Raw genomic sequence first — 25,496 nt, 5'->3', positions numbered from 1 at the left:
CAGAAGGACGTGTGTGTGTGAGTCCTTCAGTGGGTATCAGGTAATAATATCGCCATATATATGGTCGTCGTAAATAATATCGCGGGGAAAATGTTGTGGGTTTATTATTTAGGTGACCATATATATGGGGACAGGGGCAAAAAAAAATGGCCATTTTTCGGCGATATTTTTGCATGGTGAGATTTATGGCGAGATTTTTGTGGCGACATTATTATTACATGGAACCCTTCAGTGCTGGGGGCTTACGGGAATCGCCGGGGGTCTGGACACACCCTCAACAGAAGACATGAATATTCCCGCCAGTTGTCCCGATTGGGTGTGCGTGCAGAAATAAAGACTCGTCTACTTTGATATGATGTCATTTATAACGCGCCTGTGCACAGGTGTTTCTAGGCACGAACAGGATTTTCATTTGGTGAACAATTCTCTGACTGGCACGCACATATCTTGCAGCAGTGAAAGACTGATGTATGCTGTTAACTATCTGGTATCAGAGGCATTGGAATATGTCTACAGGGCTTACTATAAAGCTTACTGATTATCATCCAGTTTCTCCCCCCCAACCCCAAATCATCAGATCTATGTGCACGTGCGGCCTATATATCAGGGGCAACAGCCTACTGGGCTGATACAATGATATTGCAATGATGGTGCGCGAGCCGGTTAGACAGTGGTGCGGCGTGAGCAAGATGCTAGCCTGCTGGCCCTTAGAGACGGTGCGAGGCTGAGGCGGCAGAGCTGCGCCTGCCCTTTAAGGGGCGGGGCGCATTCCAGGGAGATGACGTCACAGCGGCGGCAGCAGCAGGTACAGCCGCCGCTGCGGCCTCTGGCAGCCTGTGAGTCTCGCGCTGGCGGCCTGCTCATAGTGAACTGTCGGCATCGCTCTCCGTGTCGACGCCCGGTGCTGTGACAACCTCGCGCGGTACCCTTTCGGCCGTTGGTGCCCCTGCGCGCTTCCCTCGCAACCAGGAAAGCATGGGGAAGGTGCAGCACTTCGATATCAGCTTGCGGGAGAGCCGTGTCATCTACGGGCCCGGTGAGCCACTCATTGGCACTGTTACCGTTCGGCTTGGAGCACCGCTGCAGTTCCGGAGTGAGTAGAGTGGGGGTATCCGGAGTAGAATTATGGAAGGGAGAGTCAGGCTGAAACCACTGTCGTGTTGATCTGCAGGCTGAGAGGATCTCAGAGACTGCCTTTATTGACGACCAGTCCTCCCTGAGTTGTTCCGTTTGATTTTACAGGTTTAATCCCCTGTTAACTTCCGTCCCCAACCTTTACAATAAGTTTTGTGTCACACAATTGTAGATGTAGCCTTGCAAACGTGCCTGCCCCCCCCCCTTTCACTGCTTTGTCTTATCACGCCAATTCTTATTTTTTTCTAAGTCGACCACAGCGCTGGCCTAGTATCCTACACTGAAGTTTGACAGCTCCCTCCTCTCTCTTTCTCTCTTTCTCTCTCCCAGCGAGCGTTGCCCTTTCCCACAGCTGTTCCTCCCCGCTCGGCTGGCTGGCTCTGCGCCCTTAGTTTAGTAAGTGGTCGGGTTTCTGAAGCAGGCTGTGATCGGACCAGTGCCTTTGGTGCCATGAACCTGGGACAGGGTGTTTCACGCGACCCTCCTCCCCCGACATACACGATTCATGTCATCTTCCTACTGTGAAGTGTGCCCAGTTTATCCAACGTTGCCGTGCCATCTCAACGGGACGGTCGACGGCTCTATCTAAATTCTGGTAGCTTTGGAAGCATTATCTTCTGCCGAAAGTTGTCCATTCGTTGGGAACTCGAGCGTTTAAAGTAAGTTGCGGCCAAGCTCGTTTGTCTTTCTTAAGATGCTGCATTTTGAAGGCCTGCTTCTATACACCAAGTCTGTTGTGATGACGAATTTAATTTAGTGTACTGCATCTAAAGGAATCAACGAACAGCTGGCTTTGCTGTTCGAAGGAAACGTTCATGGAACATCTCACGTCAAGTTCTTCCCTTTAAAGAAGCATGTTTGGTTAACGGGCGGCGGGCTGGGTTGGTGCACTTCTTTTTTTTGTTGTGTGTGGCTTTGTTGTAATCGGCATTTGGATACATATCTTCCCTAGCAGCTTTTTCACACTGCTAGGTGATGGCAAGACTCTTCTGAAATCATCACTGCCTGAGCCGCCACGAAAGAACAGCACATTTGCTGCAGAATCATGAGAACCGCGAAACTAACTCACAATCCAGGCCTCCTCCTCGATGCAACACGGTTAACTTCTCCTGTGCTCTTTGTGTACCTAATCTGCCTTGGTAGCCGTCTCTTCGAGGGATCCTGTTTCCTAGTCCCATTTCAAATTTGGTTTATTTCACTTCAAACTGGTGAACGTAAATAATCTTCAGACCTCCTAAACTGGGAACTTCTCACAACTCCTTGTTTTACAAGGAAGTGCTTTCAGTTTGATTCCTCGGTGCCTGTTCCTTGTCTGAAGTGTCTGCTGTATGTTTAACATGTTATAGCTATGAACATTTAATGTATGAAATGCACTTGTTTCTGGTGGCATTTAATATAAGGTGCAATTGTATGAGATTTTATTGTTTATAGAGCGCACCGTGCCGTCGGGCATCTGGTATACTTGCAGCACAGATTTTTGGTTATCAAAGGTAGAAACAATATACATGGATAATTTACAGTAAAACATGTATACAAGTATTGAGTGTGTGTATATGTAATATATAATGTCATAGGTAAGGACATCAGGGTCACTGGATAAGAGTACAGTGATATTCATTAATGCAAGTCATGTGTGAGGATGTCAAAGGTCGCTGGCGTGTAGCCATAGTTTGGCATTGGTTTTGAAAGAATGAAGTGAGGGTGAAGATCTCAAGGTGTCTGCCATTGGGTTCCACAGTTGTGCTACCAATACTGGAAAGCTAGATAGATCCTCCAGTTTTTAAAGTTTAAAATTGGGAATTTTAAATACTATTGGACTGTGCCTTTCTGATAGGGCGTTCAGATGTATGTTTAGTGAATCTCTGTCAGATATAAAGGTGCTTTTGTTGTTGAGGCATTTGTATGTTAAGTTGAGTGTCTTAAGCTTAATTCTGTCATTAATGGCTAGCCGATTGGTGGATCGTCTTTGGGCTGAGATATGCAGACCTTTTGGGAATGCCTAGGGCCGCTCTTGGGGCATTGTTTTGGAGGGTTTGGAGTTTGTTAGTATTGTGTTTGCTAGTAGATGTGATTTCTATTGGTCTATGTTTTCATTAAACAGTTTCTTTTTAACAATAGAAAATTGTATTTTCCCGGTTTGGCTTTGTCAGAGTATTTTATTAATGTTTCAGGCATCTCTTCTCAGCCTTCTTTAAGTTCTTCGTTCGCATAGGCATGCACCCTTGTTTTTGCATTCTGTGTCTGGGCACCTGTTGCTACTGCAACTGACCCCAGCTTTCAACAGAAGACCTTCATTGGCCCCTGTTATTCAAGATGTGTGGATGTAAACCTCGTTTTTCAGTGCCCAGTGTATCCACTAGCTGCTTGCTAGGTACCCATAGCTTTGATTTTTACTAGTTTTAAGGTTTATCGTGAATTAATACTCTGGAGCGAAGTATGCATGATTCCATAAATGTGCTGTTGAGGGGATACTGTGGGTAAATGTTCAATGACTACATTCAGAGTTCATTGACTGGCTTGTGAACTGGTGGTTTCTGTTCAATTGCTGGACCTGTAACTAAGATCAAAGTAAATGTTCTGTGTGCACTTCATCTTCTGCCTTCTCCTTGAAGCATGAATGTGCAACCTTTGGCAGTCCAGATGTGTTGGGCATCTACCATGAGTGCAATCAATGATGATGGATCCTGAGACGTAGTCAAAGACATCTGGAGAGCTACCATTTGCAGACCATGTCTTCTAGAATACTAGAGAACAGCTAGCTTTTAGGCGGTTCTCTAGCACCTCAGTAATCCTTAACCACTAGATTTTCTCCCATATGATTTAATTGTTTTGTTTGTTTTTTCACTGCTGTGTTTTGAACACTGGGCCCCTGCAATTGTCCCCTCTGTTTAGACCATCCAAATGTAACCTTTTCCACCCATCTGCCTTTAATTTTCATTTAATCTGGAGGGTACATCAATGCTGATATGCTTACAGTTTAACTGCTTCCAAGCCACACATTTAAAATAATGATCTGTTTAAGTAGTGGAGCACTCTCAATAAGGTATATCAACAGTGGAATTCTATAATTCTACCCATTTTATATTGATTAAGCATAAATGCAGCAACATTTGGCAGATTTGTGCTTTAACATGTCCATTTTCTTATGTCGCCTTTTTTAATCTGTGCCACTGTCATTTGGGGGTTATATGCTGTCGGAACCTTTGCTAATCTATACCAACTTTCTGGAATAATTCTGCTGCAGGTCGTGTCTCTAACAAAGAATAGGTCTTCGGATTTTGATGTGGTAATCGTGTATTGAAGAGAGTCCCAAAACCACAAAGCCGTACGGTTTGCAGGCTCTGAAACTGCTGATTAGATTAATGCTGAAAGTGTTGTTGCTCTGGTGTAGCCAGGCTTGTTTGTGGGCTCAGTAAAAACAGGTTTGTTTAAGTATAATTATGTGTCGTGTGGTTCACTGCCTAAACATTTAGTACCGCGTTCTCCCAACTGTGGAAAGTTCCAAAGCACTTTCTGTGTGTCTGCTTTCCCCTCATTGCATTTCAAGGTTTGCTCATTTACGGTTGGCCTCAAATGTTCCAGCTGGAGGGATATTATTGTGTCATTGATACCTGCTAACAGGTGCTCCAGAGCAGAATCGAGTTCGTTAACATGACAAAGGGTCTGTGTGTCTGCCTCGGGAGTATTTTTGTTCGCCTCAACATTTCATGTTTGTTCTAGGGATGTCAGACATGCCTATGTGAAGTCTGTTCTGAATTGTAGGTTTATAATTTTTTTGTTTTTTTGTTTTTTTTTTTACAAAAAAAAGTTAATGCAAATTTGCGTTGATGTGCATGGGCAGACGTGAACGAAAGTAAAGGGGTTGTCTTTTGTCACTGCTGCAGGTGCCTTATATGCAAGCTCAAACTGGCCTACAGGACAATGCCTTTACCAAAAATGCAAAACGCTCGGATGGGGTAGATTTTTATTTTTATTTTTTTTTTTTATGGTCCAAGGGGCCACTTTTGGGGCTGATGTGGTCCAGTTTGAGTTATTTCACTATGCGGCTAGTAGTTTTGACCAGTGTTGCTGAAGGCACAATTTACATCATATTTTATCAAAACGCTCCCTGGGGTACTAGTCGCAAAAGGAATGTATTGCCATTTGCAACTGTGGGCCATATTTTTCATTGGTGCCAGAGAAAAGTGTTTGCCCCAGTCCGACCCTACTTATGTGCTTGACACATGATATGATCGTTTATTTATATAGCGCCTATACACAATGTGTTTCAAGGCAAGGGAGGGAACAAGGGAAAATACAATGACATTCTTACAGGCCATGAACAGTAAGGATGTGAAATTAATTATCATACTCGGCCTGACGACATTTCAGATAGTGCAAGAGCTAAGACATCGATAAGGAAGGGAGGGGGAGAGTGGGAAGGAAATGGAAGCAGACAGGTGACTACCGTACTAGGCCTGACGACATTTCTGGTAGAGCCGGAGAAAAACAAAAGGTGAGGGAGAGGGGTGCAGTAAGGGAGGGGAGGAACAAAACAAGTGACTATCATTCTAGGCCTGACGACATTTCAGATAGTGCTGGAGGGATGGTGGGGAGGATAAAAACAGTAATGGGAGGGTGGAGGAAACAGACGAGGTTGCTATCATATTAGGTCCAGGGACAATTCTGATAGAGTAAGTGCATAGAAAGTAAGGGGAGGAGATAGGAAAAGGGAGAAGGGAGAGGAGGTGAAAAAAGAGAGTAAGCAGTCAAAAAGAGTGGAGAAGCAAGAGTTGAGAGCGAATACAATTGCAGAAGTCAGTAGTAACACATAATGTTGCAAGCCAGGATACAAGATGAAGATGGGAACAGCATGATTCAGGGCCACCATGAGTACAAGATGCAAAGGAAGTCCAGCATGAGAGTTGAGAAAGAGTGATACACCGTGAATGAATGAAATCCATAAAAGTCAAATCCAGCATTCGCCAGAAGACCGTGAGGGTGAAGGAAGGCACCAGGTGGGCGGTGCTTGCTAAGTGGTGAAAAAGAGCAACAGGCAGGAAGGTACCAGGTGGGCGGTGCTTAGGCCAGTTGACCTAGATACACTTGCACCTGCTCCCCATCTGCAAAGGAAAATAAGCTGGAGGGCTCCTTAAGTAGGGAAACAGAGCGGCAAGCAGGAAGGCACCAGGTGGGCATGGCTTGCTAAGTGGTGAAAAAGAGCGGGAAGGCACCAGGTAGCGGGGCTTGCTAAGTGGTGAAAAAGGGCAGCAAGCAGGAAGGCACCAATTGGGCAGGGCTTGCTAAGTGGTGAAAAAGAGTGGCAGGCAGGAAGGCACCAGGTGGGCGGGGCTTGGGCCAGTTGACCTAGATCCACTTGTCATTGGTAGGTCAATGAGAATTTCGGCACTATTGTGAAGCGGGACATTGTTTCCCCTAACCCACCCATCCACCTGCTATTGCATCTCCGTTGTGTGTGTGTGCGGTGTTTTTTAGTTCTGGCTATTGAACTATTGCAACTAGGAGGGAGGTGTGTGAGAAGGGACATGCTGCTGCTTGTGAGCGTTTGGTGATTTACCCACCCATGGACTGCACGTGGCCATGCTCATCTATATGGCTATTGCCACCCTTTACATGCCTCTTGCTACCCAAAAGGCATCCTCCTGAAATCTTTTTGAGCTAGCTATAGCAATCGGTAATATTCATCTTTTGGCATGCTAGTGTTGTTTAAACAGTTTGCTGAGAGATAATGTCTTAATTACAGCTTTTAAGTGTGTGCCATCAGCTGCCATCAACTACTGGATGTATATCTGTTATTTGCTCTGATGTCCAGTTCAAAACAAGAATTAACAAAACCAACAGTTTTGTTCTGTGTATAGGTATTGGATAAACGTATAAGCACTGCCGCCTTGCCCACGTAATGGCACAAGTTTCCAGTTTTCATCATTTTAGGGCCAGAGAGTACCGTTAAGGTACTGTCTGGCAAATGATTATCCGATGCCTGCACAAAAGCTTTGTCTCACTTTGCAAAGCTTGTTTCAAATACAAATCCCAAAATAAGTACAACAATATTTGTATAATCTGTAGTCAAGTTTAAGAAGACCAGGAAGTGTCTATACAATGACCACTTCTCATGCAATACTGCTTCGTATAAATGCCTTAAGAGAAAAGAGCCTTATTCTTGGCACAACAGTGTTGTTAAGATAATGGTGAGCTTTGCTCTTCTGTAAAAGTAACGGCAAGTGTTTTCCTTGGTATGAATATTGTGCCAAAAATCGTTTTTAGTGGATGGCGTTGTGTTGCGTCACTTATGAGCCACTTGTCTCAATGGTTTGGGGTTGGTATTGAAAGCAAGCGTCCCCAAACAGCACGATCCTCCCCGCAATGAGAGACAATGAAAGACTCTCCCAAAATGGGAATAAGGCCAAGACAGAGTGCGGGTGAGCGTAAATGGGAGTTTATCAATCAGAATAGGGCATGCAAAGAACTCTGCAAACTCCGAGAGCGCTCTGTCTGACAATAGCAAAGACAGGCGTATATATTTACAAAAAACGTCATCAAAAACCTACACACTATAGGGGGCACAAGTTCAAGGGGATTGGGTGGCGACGACTAACTATAGGTGCTGCTGCCATGTGGTTGGCTTTGGCTGGAAGACGTCACTGGTCAGCCTCGTGGGTTGGGCTGGGCCTGGCAGGGTGGCGGAGTTCATCCGGGCGGTGTTGTTGTGCCATCGCGGCCAGTGTCAGAGATGAATGTCTTTTCCTGACTTACTTGCCCTAGGCCATGCACACCGCAGTCATTCAGTCCTTTCAATATTATCTTCTTTAGTAAATCTTTCAATAGGTTATACCACAGGTTAATGCAACACAGGAGGAATGCACCTTGTGAGGGGTCTGGAGGTAATACGTCAGGACATGGTAACCAGTGTCCTGTCGACCTGGGCCATAGGTCTAGGGGCTAAGCTTCAGGGCCTGGGACGGGCGGTACAGGTCTTTCTGCCTTGTTAGAAGTTGTTATGGATGTTCTGTTGTGTGTTGTCAAAGTGTTGGGTGTCCTGATTGCACAGGGCCATAAGTCTGAGATGGTCCGGTGGGTTGCGAGGTTTACGAGGGGGCGCATGTTTTCAGGCAGAGGTTTACTGCTGTGCTGTAAATAATGCAGGTGGCGGGTGGCGGCCTTGGGTGCTACAGAGGGGGTTACAAGTCTTTGAAGCGGCTCCAGTCTGGTTGGGGGAGGTAAAGCAGCGCGGCGCGGTCTCTGCTCTCATGCCTTGGCAGCTTTCGCAGCTTGCACGTATTTCACAAAGGTATCTCCCTCGTGTGTTGCCGATTTAGGTAAAAACATCACAAACATTTGAACACTCTATAATACTTATTGTAAGCAATACAAAACATGCATTTTAAGCTTTGCTGGATGTGTCTCGATTATACCCAGTCTGAGCACCTTATTCATACATTATGTTTTAATAAGTACAGTATTTAGTTATAGGCATATATATACTTGCAATAAGTGAGGTAGAATTAGGATTGGTGGAGAACATAGAAAGTACCCCGCCACTATTCGTGACGGTGGTGACACATGTGGGGCCTGGACATGCACACATGACATGCGCCTTCTCGTGCATCCTTCACATGGGCCCTCGGTATGGTTACATTCGTCTTTCTTGTGTCCTCTAGCAGCATTAGTTCAGTTATGGCGCGAGCCCATGGGGTGTAAGTTTCCCAGTGATACACGTAACAAATGGATTCCTGGTGCGTTCCTTTATTATTAGCACCCAACTGAAATGGTGTGGGCTCGCCATTGCTTATATCATGGAAGCGTGCTTTCTTATATTTTATACATTTTACAGGCTTTTGTAATATAAGGCATTTTGTGGAAGAAAGCATACTTTGCGAGTGGTCTTAACATTGATATATAAAGACTATCTGCCACCTGATGTCTATTTTACTGTTCTTTTCATTGCCCAGGCCTGCTGGCCGGGTCATACTGGGAGCGATGATACACTGCGGGAGGTGAACTGTTACAATGTTAGTGTATTACGCTAGCTCATGTCCGTCTTGTTCGTGGGAACGTGCTCGCAGCGGATCTGCCAGGGTGCTGCGGCAACAAGGATGACTGAAACCCTCCAAAGGTGGGGGCCGCGCTACAGTGCGCTGAGCTCACACCATCTTTACCAGACAAAAATGTTTCTGGGCCTAGCTAAATTTTAATACATGTGGGCAATTAATACGTGCGGGCAATGTCTCCAGTGGGTGAACCCTTCACCACCGGGGCCCAGGTGGCATGAGGGGACGCCCAAAAAGAGCCATAGCCCTCACCTGGGGAGAAAACGCAGGCGAGGGGGGGTCTCCTGGACCAGTCCTCCCCTACAGTATGTTTATTTATTAACCCTTCTTTGCATCTTACTACTCGGGTGCCTTCTATCCTTCAAATTCCTCTTCTATTTCATGATTGCCCTGTCCGTCCATGTCAGAATCCTAACTGGGAACTGGTTAGTACTCTACTGTCCTAGATATGTTTACATACCTTCCATTAATCTATTATGTAATGTAAGTGAGTCTTGTATAGCATGACTGCTGCCTCTATGGCACATCTTGTTTGCTTATGTTCTCTACATCGTTTTTCCGGTATTCTCTTGAAATGAGGCACTCTACAAGCTTTTTGGTGTAATCTTCATCAGTAAAATTGTGTGGGTTTGTTGCTTTTTAGATCGAATTGAAGTCAGACAGAGACTGAGTTTATAGACATGCTTTTTTGTGTGCCTTGCAGCCATCCTAATGCCATGACAACACTTGTGTATGCGAGGCTATCTTCAAATGCTAGGCTCCGAATGAAGTTATGAATCTGCCTCTGAATCAAATGAGGACACCCAGGATAGGGTGAGGTTCTTTTGGCCTTTTGCTGTGCTGTGAGAAAAGTGTGTGGGCATTTCTTTGTGCTTCTGGCCTGTTGGGGCAGGTTTCTGGAACAAATTACCAGGTATTCTGGAATGCCATTCTTTGCCTGATTGGACGGACACAAGCCCTTTAACTCCTCACTGGGCACTGCACCTAAGCACATGTTTGAGACTTCTCTCAACTTGCAAACCAACGTACTTAGTAGGGAGATTTGAGCACCTGTGCTTTTAATCTATGTGGTAGCCTTCTAAGAACCGATAAGGCCATACCGCCCAGAACCACTAGCACAAACATGGTAATGAAGTTGCAGGCCACATCCTTCCAAATATGCTACACCTGGTCTTTTTTGCAGACTTTACACTTTTTTTTTCTTCTTCATCTAACGGGAGGGGCTTCGACCCTATTAAAGTAAAAATGGGAGCTAAATACAGAAGCCATTGGTAGGAATGTGCAACAAGACCTCGACAACCTGGCTTCTTGGTCCAATCCAAGGCTTGTGCAAAGCATGTTCATGGGTTGAATGTAAAACAATCTACACATCCAAGGACACAAGTGACAGTAACCATTAATAAACATCTTGCATGCGAAAGCACATTTGCCATCTACGTAATCCAATGCAGATGCAAACAATGGTATATAGGCAGCACTAAATTAATTGCAAAGCTTTGCGTTCTGCAGCATATACGACCCATAAAAAACAAAGATCCAGGGGACACCTTTGTAAACCAAGGAGATATCACCTCTCTCTGCTATTTTGTGATTTATAATCTTGAAGGACAGCCACGAGGAAGAGCCCAAGGGGAGAACGCTGCAGCAATGAGATGCTAGTTGTATTGTACATTGGGACATAGACGCCAAGAGGAAATAATGTGGACGAGAAAATGTATATATTTCTAGGTGAATTAAACCACACGAGAGATCAAATGGAACATTTAGAAGAGCGTCAGGGAAATGAAATATAATTAGCCATTCTCTAGAAACCCAGAATAATTAGATCTCTGGTGGCAAAGAAGATTTTACAAAAAACGGGTGCCTGCTATACACTTTACATTTTAATAGGGGCTTTTTGTGGGATGGGCACATGTTTTATAAGAGCACTATGGCAGTAACCGAGCAGTACATTTCCATATGCTAATGTAGGAAGTTGACAGCCGAAGGGGCAACATATAAAGGCCATCACTAAGGGAATCATGAGAAACTGCATGAAGGGAGGCATTAGTATGTACATCATGTATTAAATTATTGCATTTTGCACTTAGGAATGTTCATTGCACTATCATGACCATTAAGAAGATGGTGTGATGAGTTAGAACTAGCACTATATTGAGTACTATGAATCTTGAGCCACATGTGCCATTTAATAAACTTGCAACAAGCACCATCCATTTTATCCATGGAGTGTACTTGGCTCCATTATGTGCACATGGCAACAACATCCTATGCACAATGCTCTTTATTAATAAGAGCTCCCAGCATATATCCAGAATATTAACACTATGCTAATGCAGTATTGGGTTATAGTTTTCGCGCCATGATTCAGTAAGCATTACACACTGTATTCATGGAGTGATAGTAGATTGGGTCCCATGGACTCTGAAGGCGTTGAGCATATATTATGCCTTCAGTTAGTGGGGGGGGGGGGGGATGTGTGTGTGTGTGTGTGTGTGTGTGTGTGTGTGTGTGTGTGTGTGTGTGTTTTCCCCCCCCCCCCTATCCTGCTCAGAAAGGCGGCGGCACTCCAACAATCGAGTGTCTGCCTTATTGGTGGACCAAACTTAAAACTTCAGAATAAAAATAATCACGAGTGGGAAACCTAATAGTTTTTAGTCTTCTTTACCTTTCTTCATTAAACTTCCACGTGAGCTCTCGTTAAATAGGAGCGCCATCTTAAAAGGTATGAAGAAACTGGGTAATCATGCCTGGCTCTTTGAATTCTATAAGGTCATACATTCGGTTCAAAGTAATCACTGTTTCGGCCAGCAGTATTTATATACATCAAGTGCATAATATAAAATACAGTACTCGGTAGCACCATCTCAAAATGTGTCCAAAACATTTTTACACATTTTATTATAATTTGGTACCTTTTTTATAGGTTGTAATACAACCCATACAGTACAATGGAAAACATGGCCCACCGCATAATAAAAATAAATAAGTGCAAATGCATCAAAGTGCCACCTCAAATCTTCATAGCAATACTTCCTGCGCGGTATGTCAAAGTGCGAGTACATTCATAGAGATAAATAGACGAAATTCTTGTTGTTATTTATGTAAAATATTTATGGATCACCCTTAAAATAGGCATTTCATTCCCTCACCAAAGCAATGAGGCGATTTAATCTAGCCCTGTCTATGACTCGTATAGAGCTACAGATAAGACTAGCACCAGGCCAGTGTATAAAAAGAATATATATTACAGAATATAAAAATTAAAATGGATCCTGCCACCTCACACTGTGGCCCAAACAACGCTTTTCTTTATTAATAATGTCATGATTTTTTTTTTTTTTTTTTAAATTGAAGCACTAGTCGGTTCGGGATAATACAGATCACTTTAACCCCACAACATGTACAGTCAAAATGCTTTGCACCTTGAACATAACAAGATCATATGCTAGACACTTTAATTTATATAAAGTTTAATGTAAATAATGTCTCACTTTTACGAAAGGTGAAAACAATTTCACACATGCCACACTCTTTCTTTATAATCTCCCTGCGCGTTTGGAAATGATAGCAGTTTGGTTTAATTTAATCACATGTAAAAATAATTTGGACTGGCCCTGCGCTCTTAGCAATGCTGGCATTGTTATGGCACAGCATACTTTTCAGAACACACTTTAAAAAATGTATATTTGAAACCCTTTCTATTTCACCACTATGCTGGGCAAAATCTCCCTTCTCGCAGGAGCCCCTTCTTTACTTTCAGTAAAAGGTATGCTTTTAAATCGGTCACTTCGCTCTGTTTAACTTTAGGAAGACTCAAGGGGCAGAGCTTGCTGCAGTGCCCATGAATCAACATGGAGAAGACAGGATTTTGGCAACGTTACAGGCGTCCTTGGAACGCACAGTTGAGACTGTTACCATAGTCGTGTTCCTCTTGAGGCAAGATGTGCACAGTCCGAGATTGCAATGGTGACCGGGAAGGTACAGGAGTCGGAGCTACATGCCGTAGGCTCAGAAAGCGGAGCAAGGACGAACAATGTGCAGATCTTGGGGCTACTTGAAGGAGAGTCGGGTCGGGACCTCACTGCCTAAATCGAGCAATTGTTTATTGCAGGAGGTGGGCCCCGGAGTCCTGAAAAGGGGGTTTTAAGGTCGAGTGGGCCCACAGATCGCTTGCTAGGAGGCCCCTACCTGGTGCCCCTCCGAGGCTGCTGATTGCTAAGGTCCTGAACTATAGGTATCGAGAGTGTATACGTGCCTTCTCTAGGGAGGGTGGAGTAATGGCGCAAGCATACTCAAAATTGACTGTCCGGATTATACATGGGAGAAGAGCAGTGTTTGGACCCACCAAGGAGAACAAATGCGTAGGGCGTTATCGACTATATATGCTGCTTTACCCGGTCAAACTGCATAATGGCAGGTCACACTTTTTTTAGGACAACGCATGGATGAACTTGATGGGGATAGTGCAGCTACTGACCAATAAGAATAACGATCCTTGATAGTAATATCTGCAATGTGTAGTTGAGTGAATCATTGTGCGTGTACGTCGTATTTTATTTATTTTTTGTGATAAGTGAATGGCAGGAGCTTGGCGGTTGGTGTCCAGATCCACTGCCCTGAATCCCTTGTATATTTCAAATTTTGTTGGCTGAGGGGCACCTGCTGGCTGCATTGGCTGCTAGTGCGCTACAATGGACATTGCACCTTTTTTGATACCAGTTGTAAGGTATCGACTGCTGTTGGTCATCCGAGAGGTGGGAGAGGGTGCGTAAGAGGCGATTAGGCCTGAATATGCGTCTGGCTATTGGGGATCTGTATTGGTGAAGTGTGGGTGGGGGATAATGGTTGGAGTGAATTATTTTCTTTTTTGTAGATATAGTGTTTTGGGGGTTGGCAAAAGGGACAAGTGGTGCAGATGCTGGGGAGTGGAGAGCGGGCGATGGAAAGGACTGAGACCCGGGTGCGGGTAGCCACATGGAACATCTGTGGTTTAAATGGATATATCTGACGAGTCCGGGTACTAGCATATCTGTGCAGGGACGTGGTAGGAATAGCCCTGTTCCAGGAGACGCACCTTGTGAGGGAAAGATATTCTGGACTGGCTAGGAGATGGGAGGGAGGGTATGGGGGGGCAACTGTACGACTCCACCTTTTATGCATATGCTAGCTGGATGCTGGTATGGATTGTGCCTGCTGTCCCTTTTATACACCTGGAAACAAGGAGAGATGACAAGGGCAGGATGGTATTGGGTCTTGGGCGCCTGGAAGGTAGAAAGGCATTCATTAATAATTTGTATGCTCCTAATCATGCATCTTTCTGTAATTCACTTTACCCTAGGCTGTCCCCATATAGGTGGGCCTGGTGGATATGGGGGGGGGGGGTTATTTTAATTGTACTCTGGATCCGCTAGTGGACTGATAGGATAATGGTTTCGGGAGGCCTGCTCCTCCAGTAAATGCTCTGAATAGGCTACTAGCAGATTTTGGTATGATTGATGTATGGAGGGTGACCTATATGACAGACCGTTCTTACTCACACTTCTCTGCCCCTCATGGCGTACTTGCATGGTTTGATTACATCGTTAGAAGAAATTAAGCACTCTTGAGAATTTGAGGATGTAGAGTTCTCTCAGACCATGCTCCACTGCTCATTACGTGGCTTGGAAGATGGGACAGACCACCAATTCCCACCTAGATGTTAAGGGCAGAAGCCCTCCTGGACAGTGCATTCAGGGAGTACTGTTAATTTTCTTTTTTTATACTTTTTTTTTTTTCTTTTTTTTTGAGGGGTTGTCCTAGAGACCTGCTTTGACACGAGCACAGGTAGTGTGGCTGGGATGGGCACCCTATGGGAAGTCTTTAGGTGGTGGTGCGTGGGGAAGCGATAAGTAAAATGGGAGGGCTATGGAGAGAGCTACTAGGTTTTCTCACAAGTATTGAGACCGACATCGGAGTGATGGGAAGCAGGGATGCAGACATTGGGAGAGAGTCGCATGAACTAATTGAACTTTGGAAGCAGTGCCTGATGGCCTGGGACTGGTTGGGTAAGTTTGATTTTGCAGAGTACACACAGAAACTGCATGCAGACGGTGACGAAACCTGGTTGGCTACTGGCGTGGCTGTGTCATAGAGGGAGATGATCACAGGATCACTAGACATGGTCAGGTGGTGATTATTAATAGTGTTCTCTGGGTATTATGAATCTCTGTACTGGTCGGGAGCGGCGGCAAGTGACTGAGATGGTTGAGGATGTCTCATGTATCATTGCTGTCTGGGGGCGGAGCACAGGTTGATGCTCTACACCCCCGCTCTCTGTTGAGGAAGTGTTGACAAGGAAGTGCTCCTCAAATGTGTGGGCCTTGGGAAAGGGTACGAGACAGGGTTTTCCACTGTCCCCTATGCTGTTTGTTTTGGCCCCGGAGCCGCTTGCTGTATATCTGAGAGCTGAATACTCTGCAGCTGGAATCCCAATCAACAGTGATAGACATCTGATTTCATTGTATGCAGATGACCTGCTCCTTCACATTGTGCACCCGGAAGTGAACCTACAGTACCTCCTTGACCTAATAGATCGGTTTGCTGATTACTCTGGTATACATGTTTAGTAGAGTCAAGTCCTGTCTGTTCACATTGGCCAAGTTGTGTGGTCTCAGGAGTACAGTTACCCCACTTGGGTCTAGTCTGGGAAACTGACACTTTGAGATATCTGGGAGTGAGTGTGCAGCAATATTTTGATGGCCTTCATGTACAGCACTGGATGGCATACAGAGGTCCATGGTGTTTAGGACCAAGCTTCCTCTATCAATGTCCGGGAGAGTGGCACTCCTGAAAATGGTTGTGCTTCCCCAGTTGTGAATTACTTTGTTATATTCTCTACAACATCTCGAGTTTAAAAAAAAATATATAAAACTTGATACTATGGCTGAGTTTCATCTGGAAGGATCAGAGGAACATGATTGTACTTTGCAGAGGGGTTACACTTGAGGAGGTGTCAGACTCCAACAATTGGATTTCCTGGCAGGGCAATTGCATTCTGTTGTGAATTGGCTGGCAGATGAACCATCCTTGGATACTGGTCCATAGCAGCCCTCTCTGCGAGGGTGTTTGTTGAAGGAGGTCCTGTGGGTGCCCGTGAGCACGTTTTGCCTCATTGTTTGGTGCTTGTGAAGTCTGTGTGGCATGTGGAGGCTTCTGGGAATCCTGTACCCTTACCCACTTTAAAATTCCCTCTGGTGGCGGGAGTGCGACTCAAAAAGTTCCAAGGAATTAGACAATACTGGGAGATTATGGAGTGGTTACAGTAGGGTATTTTATAGCACATGGGAAGGTAATGGATTTTGAGTCTTGGCTCTGATTTCCGGGATATAGCAGGTTCAATGCTTATTGTACTTGGGTATCCTGAAGGAAATTGACAGGAAGTAGTCTTGGACACAATGTATGGTGTCGGAGGGAGGACCTGTGGGTTCCCGAGTGTACTATCTAGCCCAGGGTAGGCTAAGTGAGCATGAATTGAGAATGCAGACGTTTTGGGAGTCGGATCTGGGCAGGTCCTTTACTGATAGGGAGTGGGCTGGTATTTTGCTTTACACTAAGAAGATCTACAGGAATGCGGGATTTTGAATTATCCCAGTTGTATGTTACACACAGGGCGTATATGATCCCTTTATTGAATATCTCTATTTCAAGGAGCTGCTCCACAAGTCTGCTATGGTGCGCTGATGAGAAAGCAGACATGTTACACATGTTCTGGAGTGGTCCATAGATTCTGGATGGCAATTGCTGACGAGGTGTCCCGGGTTAGTATTGAGATGCACGCTTGGCCCCCGGAGGCGTATCTCCTTGGAGTGTATACGAGATGTAGGAAACGAACTGTGTGCACCTCACCAGAATTAAAGCTTTAGTGCGTGTGTGTGCTGGGCAAACACAGCATTGCAATGGCCTGGAAGATGACGGAGGGACCTGACCTGAACACATGGTGAAGTAATCTGAATAGGTGGGCAGTTGCTGAGACCTCGGTCTGGAGCAGAGCAGTGTACAGAGGATTGAAAGAGGTGGGCGACGTTGTAGTAGTCTGGCGGGCCTTGGTTTGCAATGTTTGATTTCCCCAGATGACATGCCTCCATAGGAGATTCACCTTGACTAGTTATGAATACAATACTCGATTTTACAATTAGAGCTCTTGTAGGACGTGTAAGTGGAGCTCCATTCTGGTTTGGGGGTGTCTTAAGATGGATTTGCACGAGCGAATGTTATTGTAAATTTCCTTTGTAACGGGTTTGGCTATGGGCAGATAGGTGTCAGTTTGCTGGTGATGGCTGTGCTCTGTGGGAATGTTGCATTGGTTGCTCTGCTTATCTTGATTTAAAATGCATTCAGTTAATTATGGAGATGTGTTTCAATCATCAGTTAAACTGGTTATAAGCATTTCTGTTTTCTGAAATAAAGAAGGTTAAAAAATAAACTTTGGCAAGAAACTGTTCTGTCCCAACACACACAAACCCAGGTATTCTATTGATCTGGAACCCCTCTGCTTTAAGGTAGAGTTCAGGGGAATGGGAAGCAATAAGGAATTTCGTTTTTAATGCCCCCCTACCTTAGGGACTTTTGAAGTCTGTAATCGGAAATAGGAGTAACCAATTACTTTAGACTAGATTTGTATTCACACTGGGAGTGATGTTAATTTTTAACATCGCCATGTATTGGTTGGATATATGAGAATTCATTAAATTGTTTTAATACAATTCGAAGGATTTATTGTAACTAGCCCACCTAATCAAAAGGTCAAATTACAGCACACAGATCCCCAGAAGACTTTGTTTGGGTTGGACAAGTTACTTGCGTAGAATCAGTTATGGTGGATTTTAAAAACGTTTAATAAAAATAAAAAAATAAACATTTTACCTGAAATGTGAGTATGAAAGTCCATTTAATCTAAGGCGTTGTGGAATGTGTGACTTGGCTCAAATGGACTTTCCTACTTTCACATTTCAGGAGAAAGGATATACTAGCGTTGCGTGGGTCTGTAGCTGACATGCGTGGGTCTGCTATAGCCTTATGTGTGTTTCATTGTGCCATTGCTTCCTATTTTTGAAAAAATCACAATTGGTAATCTCCTGAAATCGCCTATACTGATAATACTGGGCCGGAACCCGCCATGTGCAGGGCGAATGGGTGAGGTTGTTCAAATTTCACTATCGCCAATATACCCCCGAATGGTATGCCGACCTTTGGCCAAAACCTCAGCCCATCAACTGTTATGAGGCTGGAGCCAACCCTGAACGTATAAACACACTTTCACAAATACATTTTTTAAACAAAAGCTCCCCGCCACGTTTAACTTCAGCGGATGCCTTTTGAGTTGGAGTGAAAACTATTCTGTACAATCAACAGTACGGATCCTGGACTAAGTGCCATAACTTCCCAGCACCACGGCAGGCTCCAGAATAAATACCCAGGCACATGCAAAGTGCATTTTATTGGACAGTCAAAAGTCCAACATCCAATACAACCCATGGGTAGGGGAGAAAAAAGCATAAATAGGTTCAGAATTTCGGAACGGGTTTCGTTCTCAACAGGTCTTAATCAGGCAGTTGCATTCATTTTCAAAAAGCTCTGATTATAAAGGAAACGGAACCTTCACTTCCTCTAGTGTTCACCACGTGTCATGTGATTGTTTGCTTCAACCAAACCTTTTACTCCACTAGAAACGCCATCTTGGAACAGAGCCCCATCTACTGAAAATCATATCACTGAGTAATTATTTTGCAACCATGGGAGGAAGGCTAAATGAAGAGCCAAAGTGCATGTGCCAAAACGATTATAATCACTTCTAAATTCGTGACAAATACATGAGTATTGGAACGAAGCAATAAACGTACCCCAAGTGTAATCTATCATGAACATCCATGTAAGTCATCCAGCCCAAGTTGGCATGATTTAGCTCTGGATTTTCAATCTGTCCATCACTCAATACATCCTATCATCCAATAGTTGATAAATATAAGGATAAGAAAAACGGAGCTTATCTAGAATCTACAAAATCAAGGTATATACTAAAATACTGCATGATACGAAATACAAAGGATTAGCTCAAGAAAACCTATATAATTCCTCATCACCATTGTCCTTTAGGTTTCAGTGTCAAATTCTATTAATCTTTACTCTAATTGGCGCAATTTGAGTTCTCTGGTGCCTCTTTGTTTGTTTTCTTATATGCACAATGGCAGTAAATGTCATTAATGTAACATCCCCATTGTGCAATTATTTAAAATGCATGGCCAGAGTATGAGCATCCCCATTCTTTATAGCTTTGAAGTGTTGCAAAATGCTGAAGGCCCTATAGTAAAACCAATGTACTTCAGATTGCAAGGACAATGTATTTAGTGCAAGTAATCATGTGTTCACTCTTCTATACTCTGTTTACCATATTGCACATTTTACATTGATTGCACTTAGCCATTGGGATTTTTGATATTACATAGCCAATTAGTATAGTCCTGTTGTAACTCTCTGGGCATGGTGCAGTTTCATCCTTCAGGCTGGGTACTTTCTAGAATGTTATTTGTGGTCGCTTGGTCAGTCCTCATCACTTAACTGAATTGGTAAATATTTAGACAAAATCTTTCTCGTTGCCCTAAATTTTGTTATACCTGTTAATGAATCTTATGGTGCTGGTTTCACCTTTCTTAGATTGGTAGTCAATAAATCGGATTTTTTTTGTTGCTTTCAGATGAGCCTCGTCGACCACAATCTTAGATTAACCTCTTGTTAAGAATCGTTCTGATACTTTTACCTCCCACCCTTATAGTCCTCTTCTCTAGAACAGTTTCTCCTTGCCTGGAAAAATTCCCTCACCAACGTATTCTTCCCTCTTTCCTTCTCTGTGCACTCTAATCTCCTCTGTTGCCGACTGCATCCAAATTCTTGCCTCCTGCTTCTGTTACCCACTGCAACTGACTTGGGTCTGTGGGTTTTATAGTGCTCTTCCCTGGCCCTTGCTGTGTGTCTGTCCTGTAATGGGGGTGGGGTGTTATGACTGATTTCCCTCCCTGCATCCTTTTCCCTGAATGCATGGGGTGGGGGGTGCACGGATGGTGTGTGTGTTTCTTGGGTTTCAGTGAATGTTCCACCCAGGCATTTGGTAGTCATGGAGCCCTGTTGGTGGGTGCCCGTGGGCTCCCCTCTCTCTATATACTTCCTTTCCCCTTTGTACCTGATGCCATCTGAAGAGCTTGCAACTTGATGATCAGACCTGCTGACTACCTGTGATCATAACTGGTGACGAGCTGGCCCTTGCGAGGACCCTGGCGAACTTGGAAGAAGACTGGTACCTGTGTGCGTCTGGAAGAGGGGAAAGGAGAAATGGGGGTGGGTGGGGGTGCAGAAGGAAGTTGCAGCAGAGAATAACCGGGACCCACTGCCCCCACTCATGCCGTCCCACCACCCAGGGGGAGAGGGGCGCACAGCACATGTGCCAGAAGATGAATGGCAGCTTACAAGCCAGAGCACTGTCTCACCACCCTAGGCAATATTGGAGATGTTGTGCTGGCTGCAGTGTCTGTTGATTGCCCCTGGAAGAGTGAGAAGAGGGTACCCTATGAGGGCACAGAATCTGCACTACTAAACCATGTGAAGAGCCCGAGGGCAAAGAGTCGGCGCTATTAAATTCCGTGAAGAGTGAAGTGGTTGTGTGGAGTGAGGCACATGTCTGGTGCTGTAACTGATTCCTTAGTTATGTGAAAATGTCCCTATGCGGAAGTGCGATGTTGCTGGGTGAGGCGTTATACGCGAGGCTCACCTAATATCCCTGGTGAGCCCTGGAATTCCTTTGTGACAGTTGGCCTGGCGCAACTTCCCTTCCCCCCCCCCCCTCCACCATAGTGACATCACCGACACGCTGTGTGAACTTTCATTAATATCCGTGTTCACATTGCTGAGTGCGACGCCAACGTCTCTTTCAAGGGCTACCAGCACATTTAAGAGCGCCTGCCGACATCCCATCTGTGCGAGAGGGAGCCATGGTTGTATAGGTTTCCTGATGGTGAGACGACTTTGGAGAAGCCCTCGAGAGTTACAGCACTTTGTTTTCCTGGCAATGCTGTGGAGAGCAAGAGAAGGCAAAGTCAAGGCTGTTCCAGCAAAGTTGCGGATAACAAGTGATGGTAAAGTTGCAGCGGTTGTCGGTGGCACTCGGGTACTGTCCTTGCCGCCCAAGGGTGTGCGCATTTCATCTAAATTTTATGACAATGGAGCACCTGACAGAGTAGCAGCTGGGAGTTGGGTGCTCAATGTACTGTTTGCAGGCAGAGCCTGAACGCGGCAAAACAGCTGATGGTATGTTTTACTTTTTTGATGTACTGTCAAAATTTCTCAGCTTAGAAGTACCGAGAATCTCTGTTTATTGCAGTGGAGGTGAAGCGCCATAACGATCTTCTCCTTTAAATGTGAGATTTCGCTGGAGCGAATGCAGTCTTTAATGTGGCATGATGGTATTGACTTTTTTTTTTGTTTGTTTTTATTTTTGTGGTTTCATGGGTGGGTGCAATAGCTTTGGGAAGCGGCGACATCCTGGTGGCAGGCAGGGCTGTCATCACTATGAGGAATTGAGAGCAACCTTCACATGGTGACATGTTTTTGAACTGTTCGTTTTTAAAGGTTGGGTGACATTTATAGCGTGTAATGCTGCTCACGTTTGGGCTTAGTGTGCAGCATGCAACGAATTGCTGAAAAAATGTTCATGCATCACTTGAACTTTCCTTCGATGTGGTTGAGTGTGACCATCAGTGTGAAGTTGAATTGTTATGTGTAAGACATATACAAAAGTTTGAGGATTTGCAGGTTTTCGGTTGTTGCCTACGAGAACGCTATGGTCCCGTTGTCTTAGGAGTATGGTACAACAAAATGGGGTCACTAAAGTGTTGAATTATAAATGTATGCTGGGACACTGTCATAGCTCATATATGCAGGACTTGTTTAGAGGTTGAAGTTACTTCGTGGTTCTTATATCATTTAGCTGGAAAGGGAGCAGGGACATGAAAATATAGAACTGTGTTCAGTCCCCCGGCGCCCCCCCCACCCCCCCATGATTGAATGCCTGGGATTGTATGCGCAACCATTGATTGTGAGAATGGGTGGCCCATTGATTGTGAGTTGGGACACTCCATTTTTTTTTTATTTATTATTTTTTTTTAGTTATGGGTGAGAATGGTGGGCCACTGATTTTGAGTAAGGTGGGAGTGAACGGGTTTGGGGCAGGCGCCTGCCCACTTTCTGTTTGTTGCATTGGTGTGGTTTGGGATGCCTCCACATCCAGTTTTCTTTTGTTGGTGTTTTACAGTGTCCAGTGGGAAAAGGCTGTTGCAGAGGTTTGCTGGAAGGGAGTGTCTCACAGGTGTGGGATTACGTATCTAGGTGCAGTGTTAGTTCATCTGGATGGGGGACATTTTGGAACTGAGATGGTTAGACCCTGTCTCGCAGGTGGTGACATTTTTTGGAGTAAGGTCCTCTGGTCATTTGGGTGAGAATGTAGCCTTGCCATCTCATATAATTAGCTTATTCGTTGTTTTTCCATTTTTGTTAACATTGAAAATGCCAAACACGTTTCATGAGATTGCGGCAACACTTAAAAATGTGTTTTCCATCTTGCCGCCGGAGGTTAAGTTGTTTGCGTTGAGGTGTTGGATCCTTCCTCAGGATTTCTGATGGACCCATTTGTATGGCCAACCAACTGGAGTTGGTGAGTTATTCCTTATCTTTTTTTTATTTTTATTTTTTTTATGAATCGAATCCTAGAGTGCGTGGTTGTTGCCCAGCTGTGTTTTTGTGTGGGTGTTACCCAACCTGGTTGTTCTATGACCAATCTGCTTGGATTGGCAATATACGAAGGTTAGCTAGGTCCTAGTTTGGTGCAGTAGGACCACGTGCCATTACATATCCATGAGTGACAGTTGTGGATAGGTGTTGTGTCTGTTATGGTTGTGTGGTTTGGTGGCCCATGTGGGGCAGGCAGTGCTCAAACATGGCCGGTTTGAGGCTCCCTGGCGGCAGCGGTAAGCAGAAGGTGTTTGGTGTTAAGACGGTTTAATTGGTAGTTTTGTTGGTGTGGTCCTGTTGCCAGTGTTAGATACGCCTGTTTGGATAGCCACTTCTAGTCTACAGAATGGGTTGTTTGTCGGTTTGGTGTTCTGTGATGATGAACTTGTGGGAATGTGTCTGGTTGTGTGGAAGGAAGGTGTTATGACTGGTTTCCCTCTCTGCTTGTATCCTTTCCCCCGAATGCATGGTGAGTGAGGTCATGAATGGAATGGTGCGCATGTTTTGCGCAGGTTCGAGTGAAGGTTCCACCAAGGCAGTTGGTACTCATGTAGCCTGGGTAGTGGGAGCCAGTGGGCTCCCCTCTTTCTCAATATACGTTCTTTTCCCCTTTGGTGTACCTGCTAACATCTGAAGATCTTGTAACCCCATTAAAGCAACTTAATGATCAGACCTGCTGACTACCTGATGTGATCATATATATTTTTTAATTTTTTTTGGTTGTAGCTCCTGGGTTCACTTGTGATTCCTTTAGGTGCTGGCACAAGTCCTTATCTGGCTTGGCTACCTCTCAGTTTCCCCGACCCGCCTCTTCTCTGCTTGGAAGGAGATGGGGCCCTCTTCTTTCCCTACATGTGAATAGGAAGTAACCCGTCAGTGTCTTTTACTGTCCTCGAGATGAAGGAGTTGCTGTTTTCCTGTAAAGCGTCACTATTATCCCCCACCTACTAAATCTTCATTTGGTAGACCATGGATTGATCTATTTCTATTACCTTTGGGTATTCCAGGCTCAGGAAATATTTCCTGAATGCTTTGGACTTACTTTCCTCATACCCTATGAGGGTTGCGCACAAGGCAACAAATGTAATTGTTTCTAGTTTTTAAATTGGCCTGCTTTCCCCTGCCGAGTTTTAGAAACTGGGAAGCAAGCCCCATTTTCTTTAACTGCAGAAATGGTTTCTCCATCGCTGTTGGCATTTTGAAATTAGTAGCAGCGGCTTACGTTACAAGAGCTTCTTGTGGAGAACGTTGTCTGTTAACTAAGGAACAAGCTTGGGGTCTCCCCCTAGCCTAGGGACTTCTTAACAGTAATTAGGTCTGGTCCATATGGATCTGGGTTGTTTAAGTGGAATTGACTGTAGTTCATGTCACCGCATATCGATTTGCACTTTTGCCAAACCACCCAAAATGTACCTTTCGCCACCCCCAACACCCTCCCCTCCTTACCTGCTCGCGCGCTGCTTACTCTGCAACCCTACAGCTTCAGATCCGTCCCTCTAATATGGGGTGGATCTGTCACCACAGGGCCCGCCTTTAAAAAAAAAAAGGGGGGCAACTGGGCAAGAAAAGGATTCAATCGCCCCATTAATGTCATTTTATATTACAACTGTGTGGCAAAGATCACTCCTTCGTCTGTCTTGCGGATTAGACATCTGTCTAGTATATTACGGAATTCTTAATCCAAGCGGCACATCTTTCACTTCACCTTGTTGTTCAAGATTGGCTTATTTTCAAACTGACTTTATTCTACGGTGTTGGATACTGTATTTGACCCAATATCTTTGGCCATGCTGCTTTTACGATCTCTGGGGATATATGCATTCCTAAACAGTGGCACTTTTTTATGTTTTATTTAATTTTTTATAGTAGCGTTGTTTCATGCGCAGAGCTTCTTGCCATACTCATGTGCAGGAGAGCAGATTCCTGATGGATATACAAATGCACATAGGTACAGCAGGCAGCATCTGCTGAGATCTAGCTCTGTGACAGAGATGGGAGACCCTGTTTCCACAGGTGGAAACGCAGACTGATTGTGAACACATTGAACAGGCGGTAGCCTTAATGAAGTGAGTTATTTTACAGCAAAGACGGTCCTGTCGCCTGAAAGTTTTATCCCCCAACCCCCAATAAAGAACTTCTCTGTTTTTAGATGGCCCACTCTTCATAATGGTTAGCATCTCTTTGTCAAGCTAAATCTAATAAGATTTAGGGTGAAAGATGGATGGTTCCCAGCACAAGTAACTTCTAAAAACGGACCTGTCAATATGCCCCCCTCCCCCCCTGCCTCCCTCCCTTGGTTGATGGTGGGCATCGAAGCCTGTGTAGAGGCATTGGGTGATCACTCACAGCCCACATGCTGCCTGCCTTTTTGCAGATGTCCTCCAGCACCCTCAAAATGTTGTCTTGCATAACCCAATCCAGAATGGATTACCTCACTTGCTAGCGTGCCATTTTCACAAGGGAGCACTGGAGTATCCATGCCGCTTTTTTATTTTTTTT

General features: G+C 44.7%; 1 protein-coding gene across 1 annotated transcript in view; it reads left to right on the top strand.

Annotated features, from left to right (window-relative positions):
* The first annotated feature begins 672 nt into the window (after window positions 1–672).
* ARRDC1 (arrestin domain containing 1) overlaps window positions 673–25,496 on the top strand; it is a 568,041-nt gene continuing 543,217 nt past the window's right edge. Inside the window, exon 1 of the mRNA XM_069609715.1 lies at window positions 673–1,093. Coding sequence (XP_069465816.1) covers window positions 976–1,093 — 118 coding nt within the window. The 5' untranslated portion in view covers window positions 673–975. The remainder of the gene's footprint in view (window positions 1,094–25,496) is intronic.

This window comes from Ambystoma mexicanum, chromosome 8 (assembly GCF_040938575.1).
Source record: "Ambystoma mexicanum isolate Mex_15411 chromosome 8, UKY_AmexF1_1, whole genome shotgun sequence".
Taxonomy (NCBI): domain Eukaryota; kingdom Metazoa; phylum Chordata; class Amphibia; order Caudata; family Ambystomatidae; genus Ambystoma; species Ambystoma mexicanum.
This window is presented reverse-complemented; position numbering and strand designations above follow the sequence as displayed.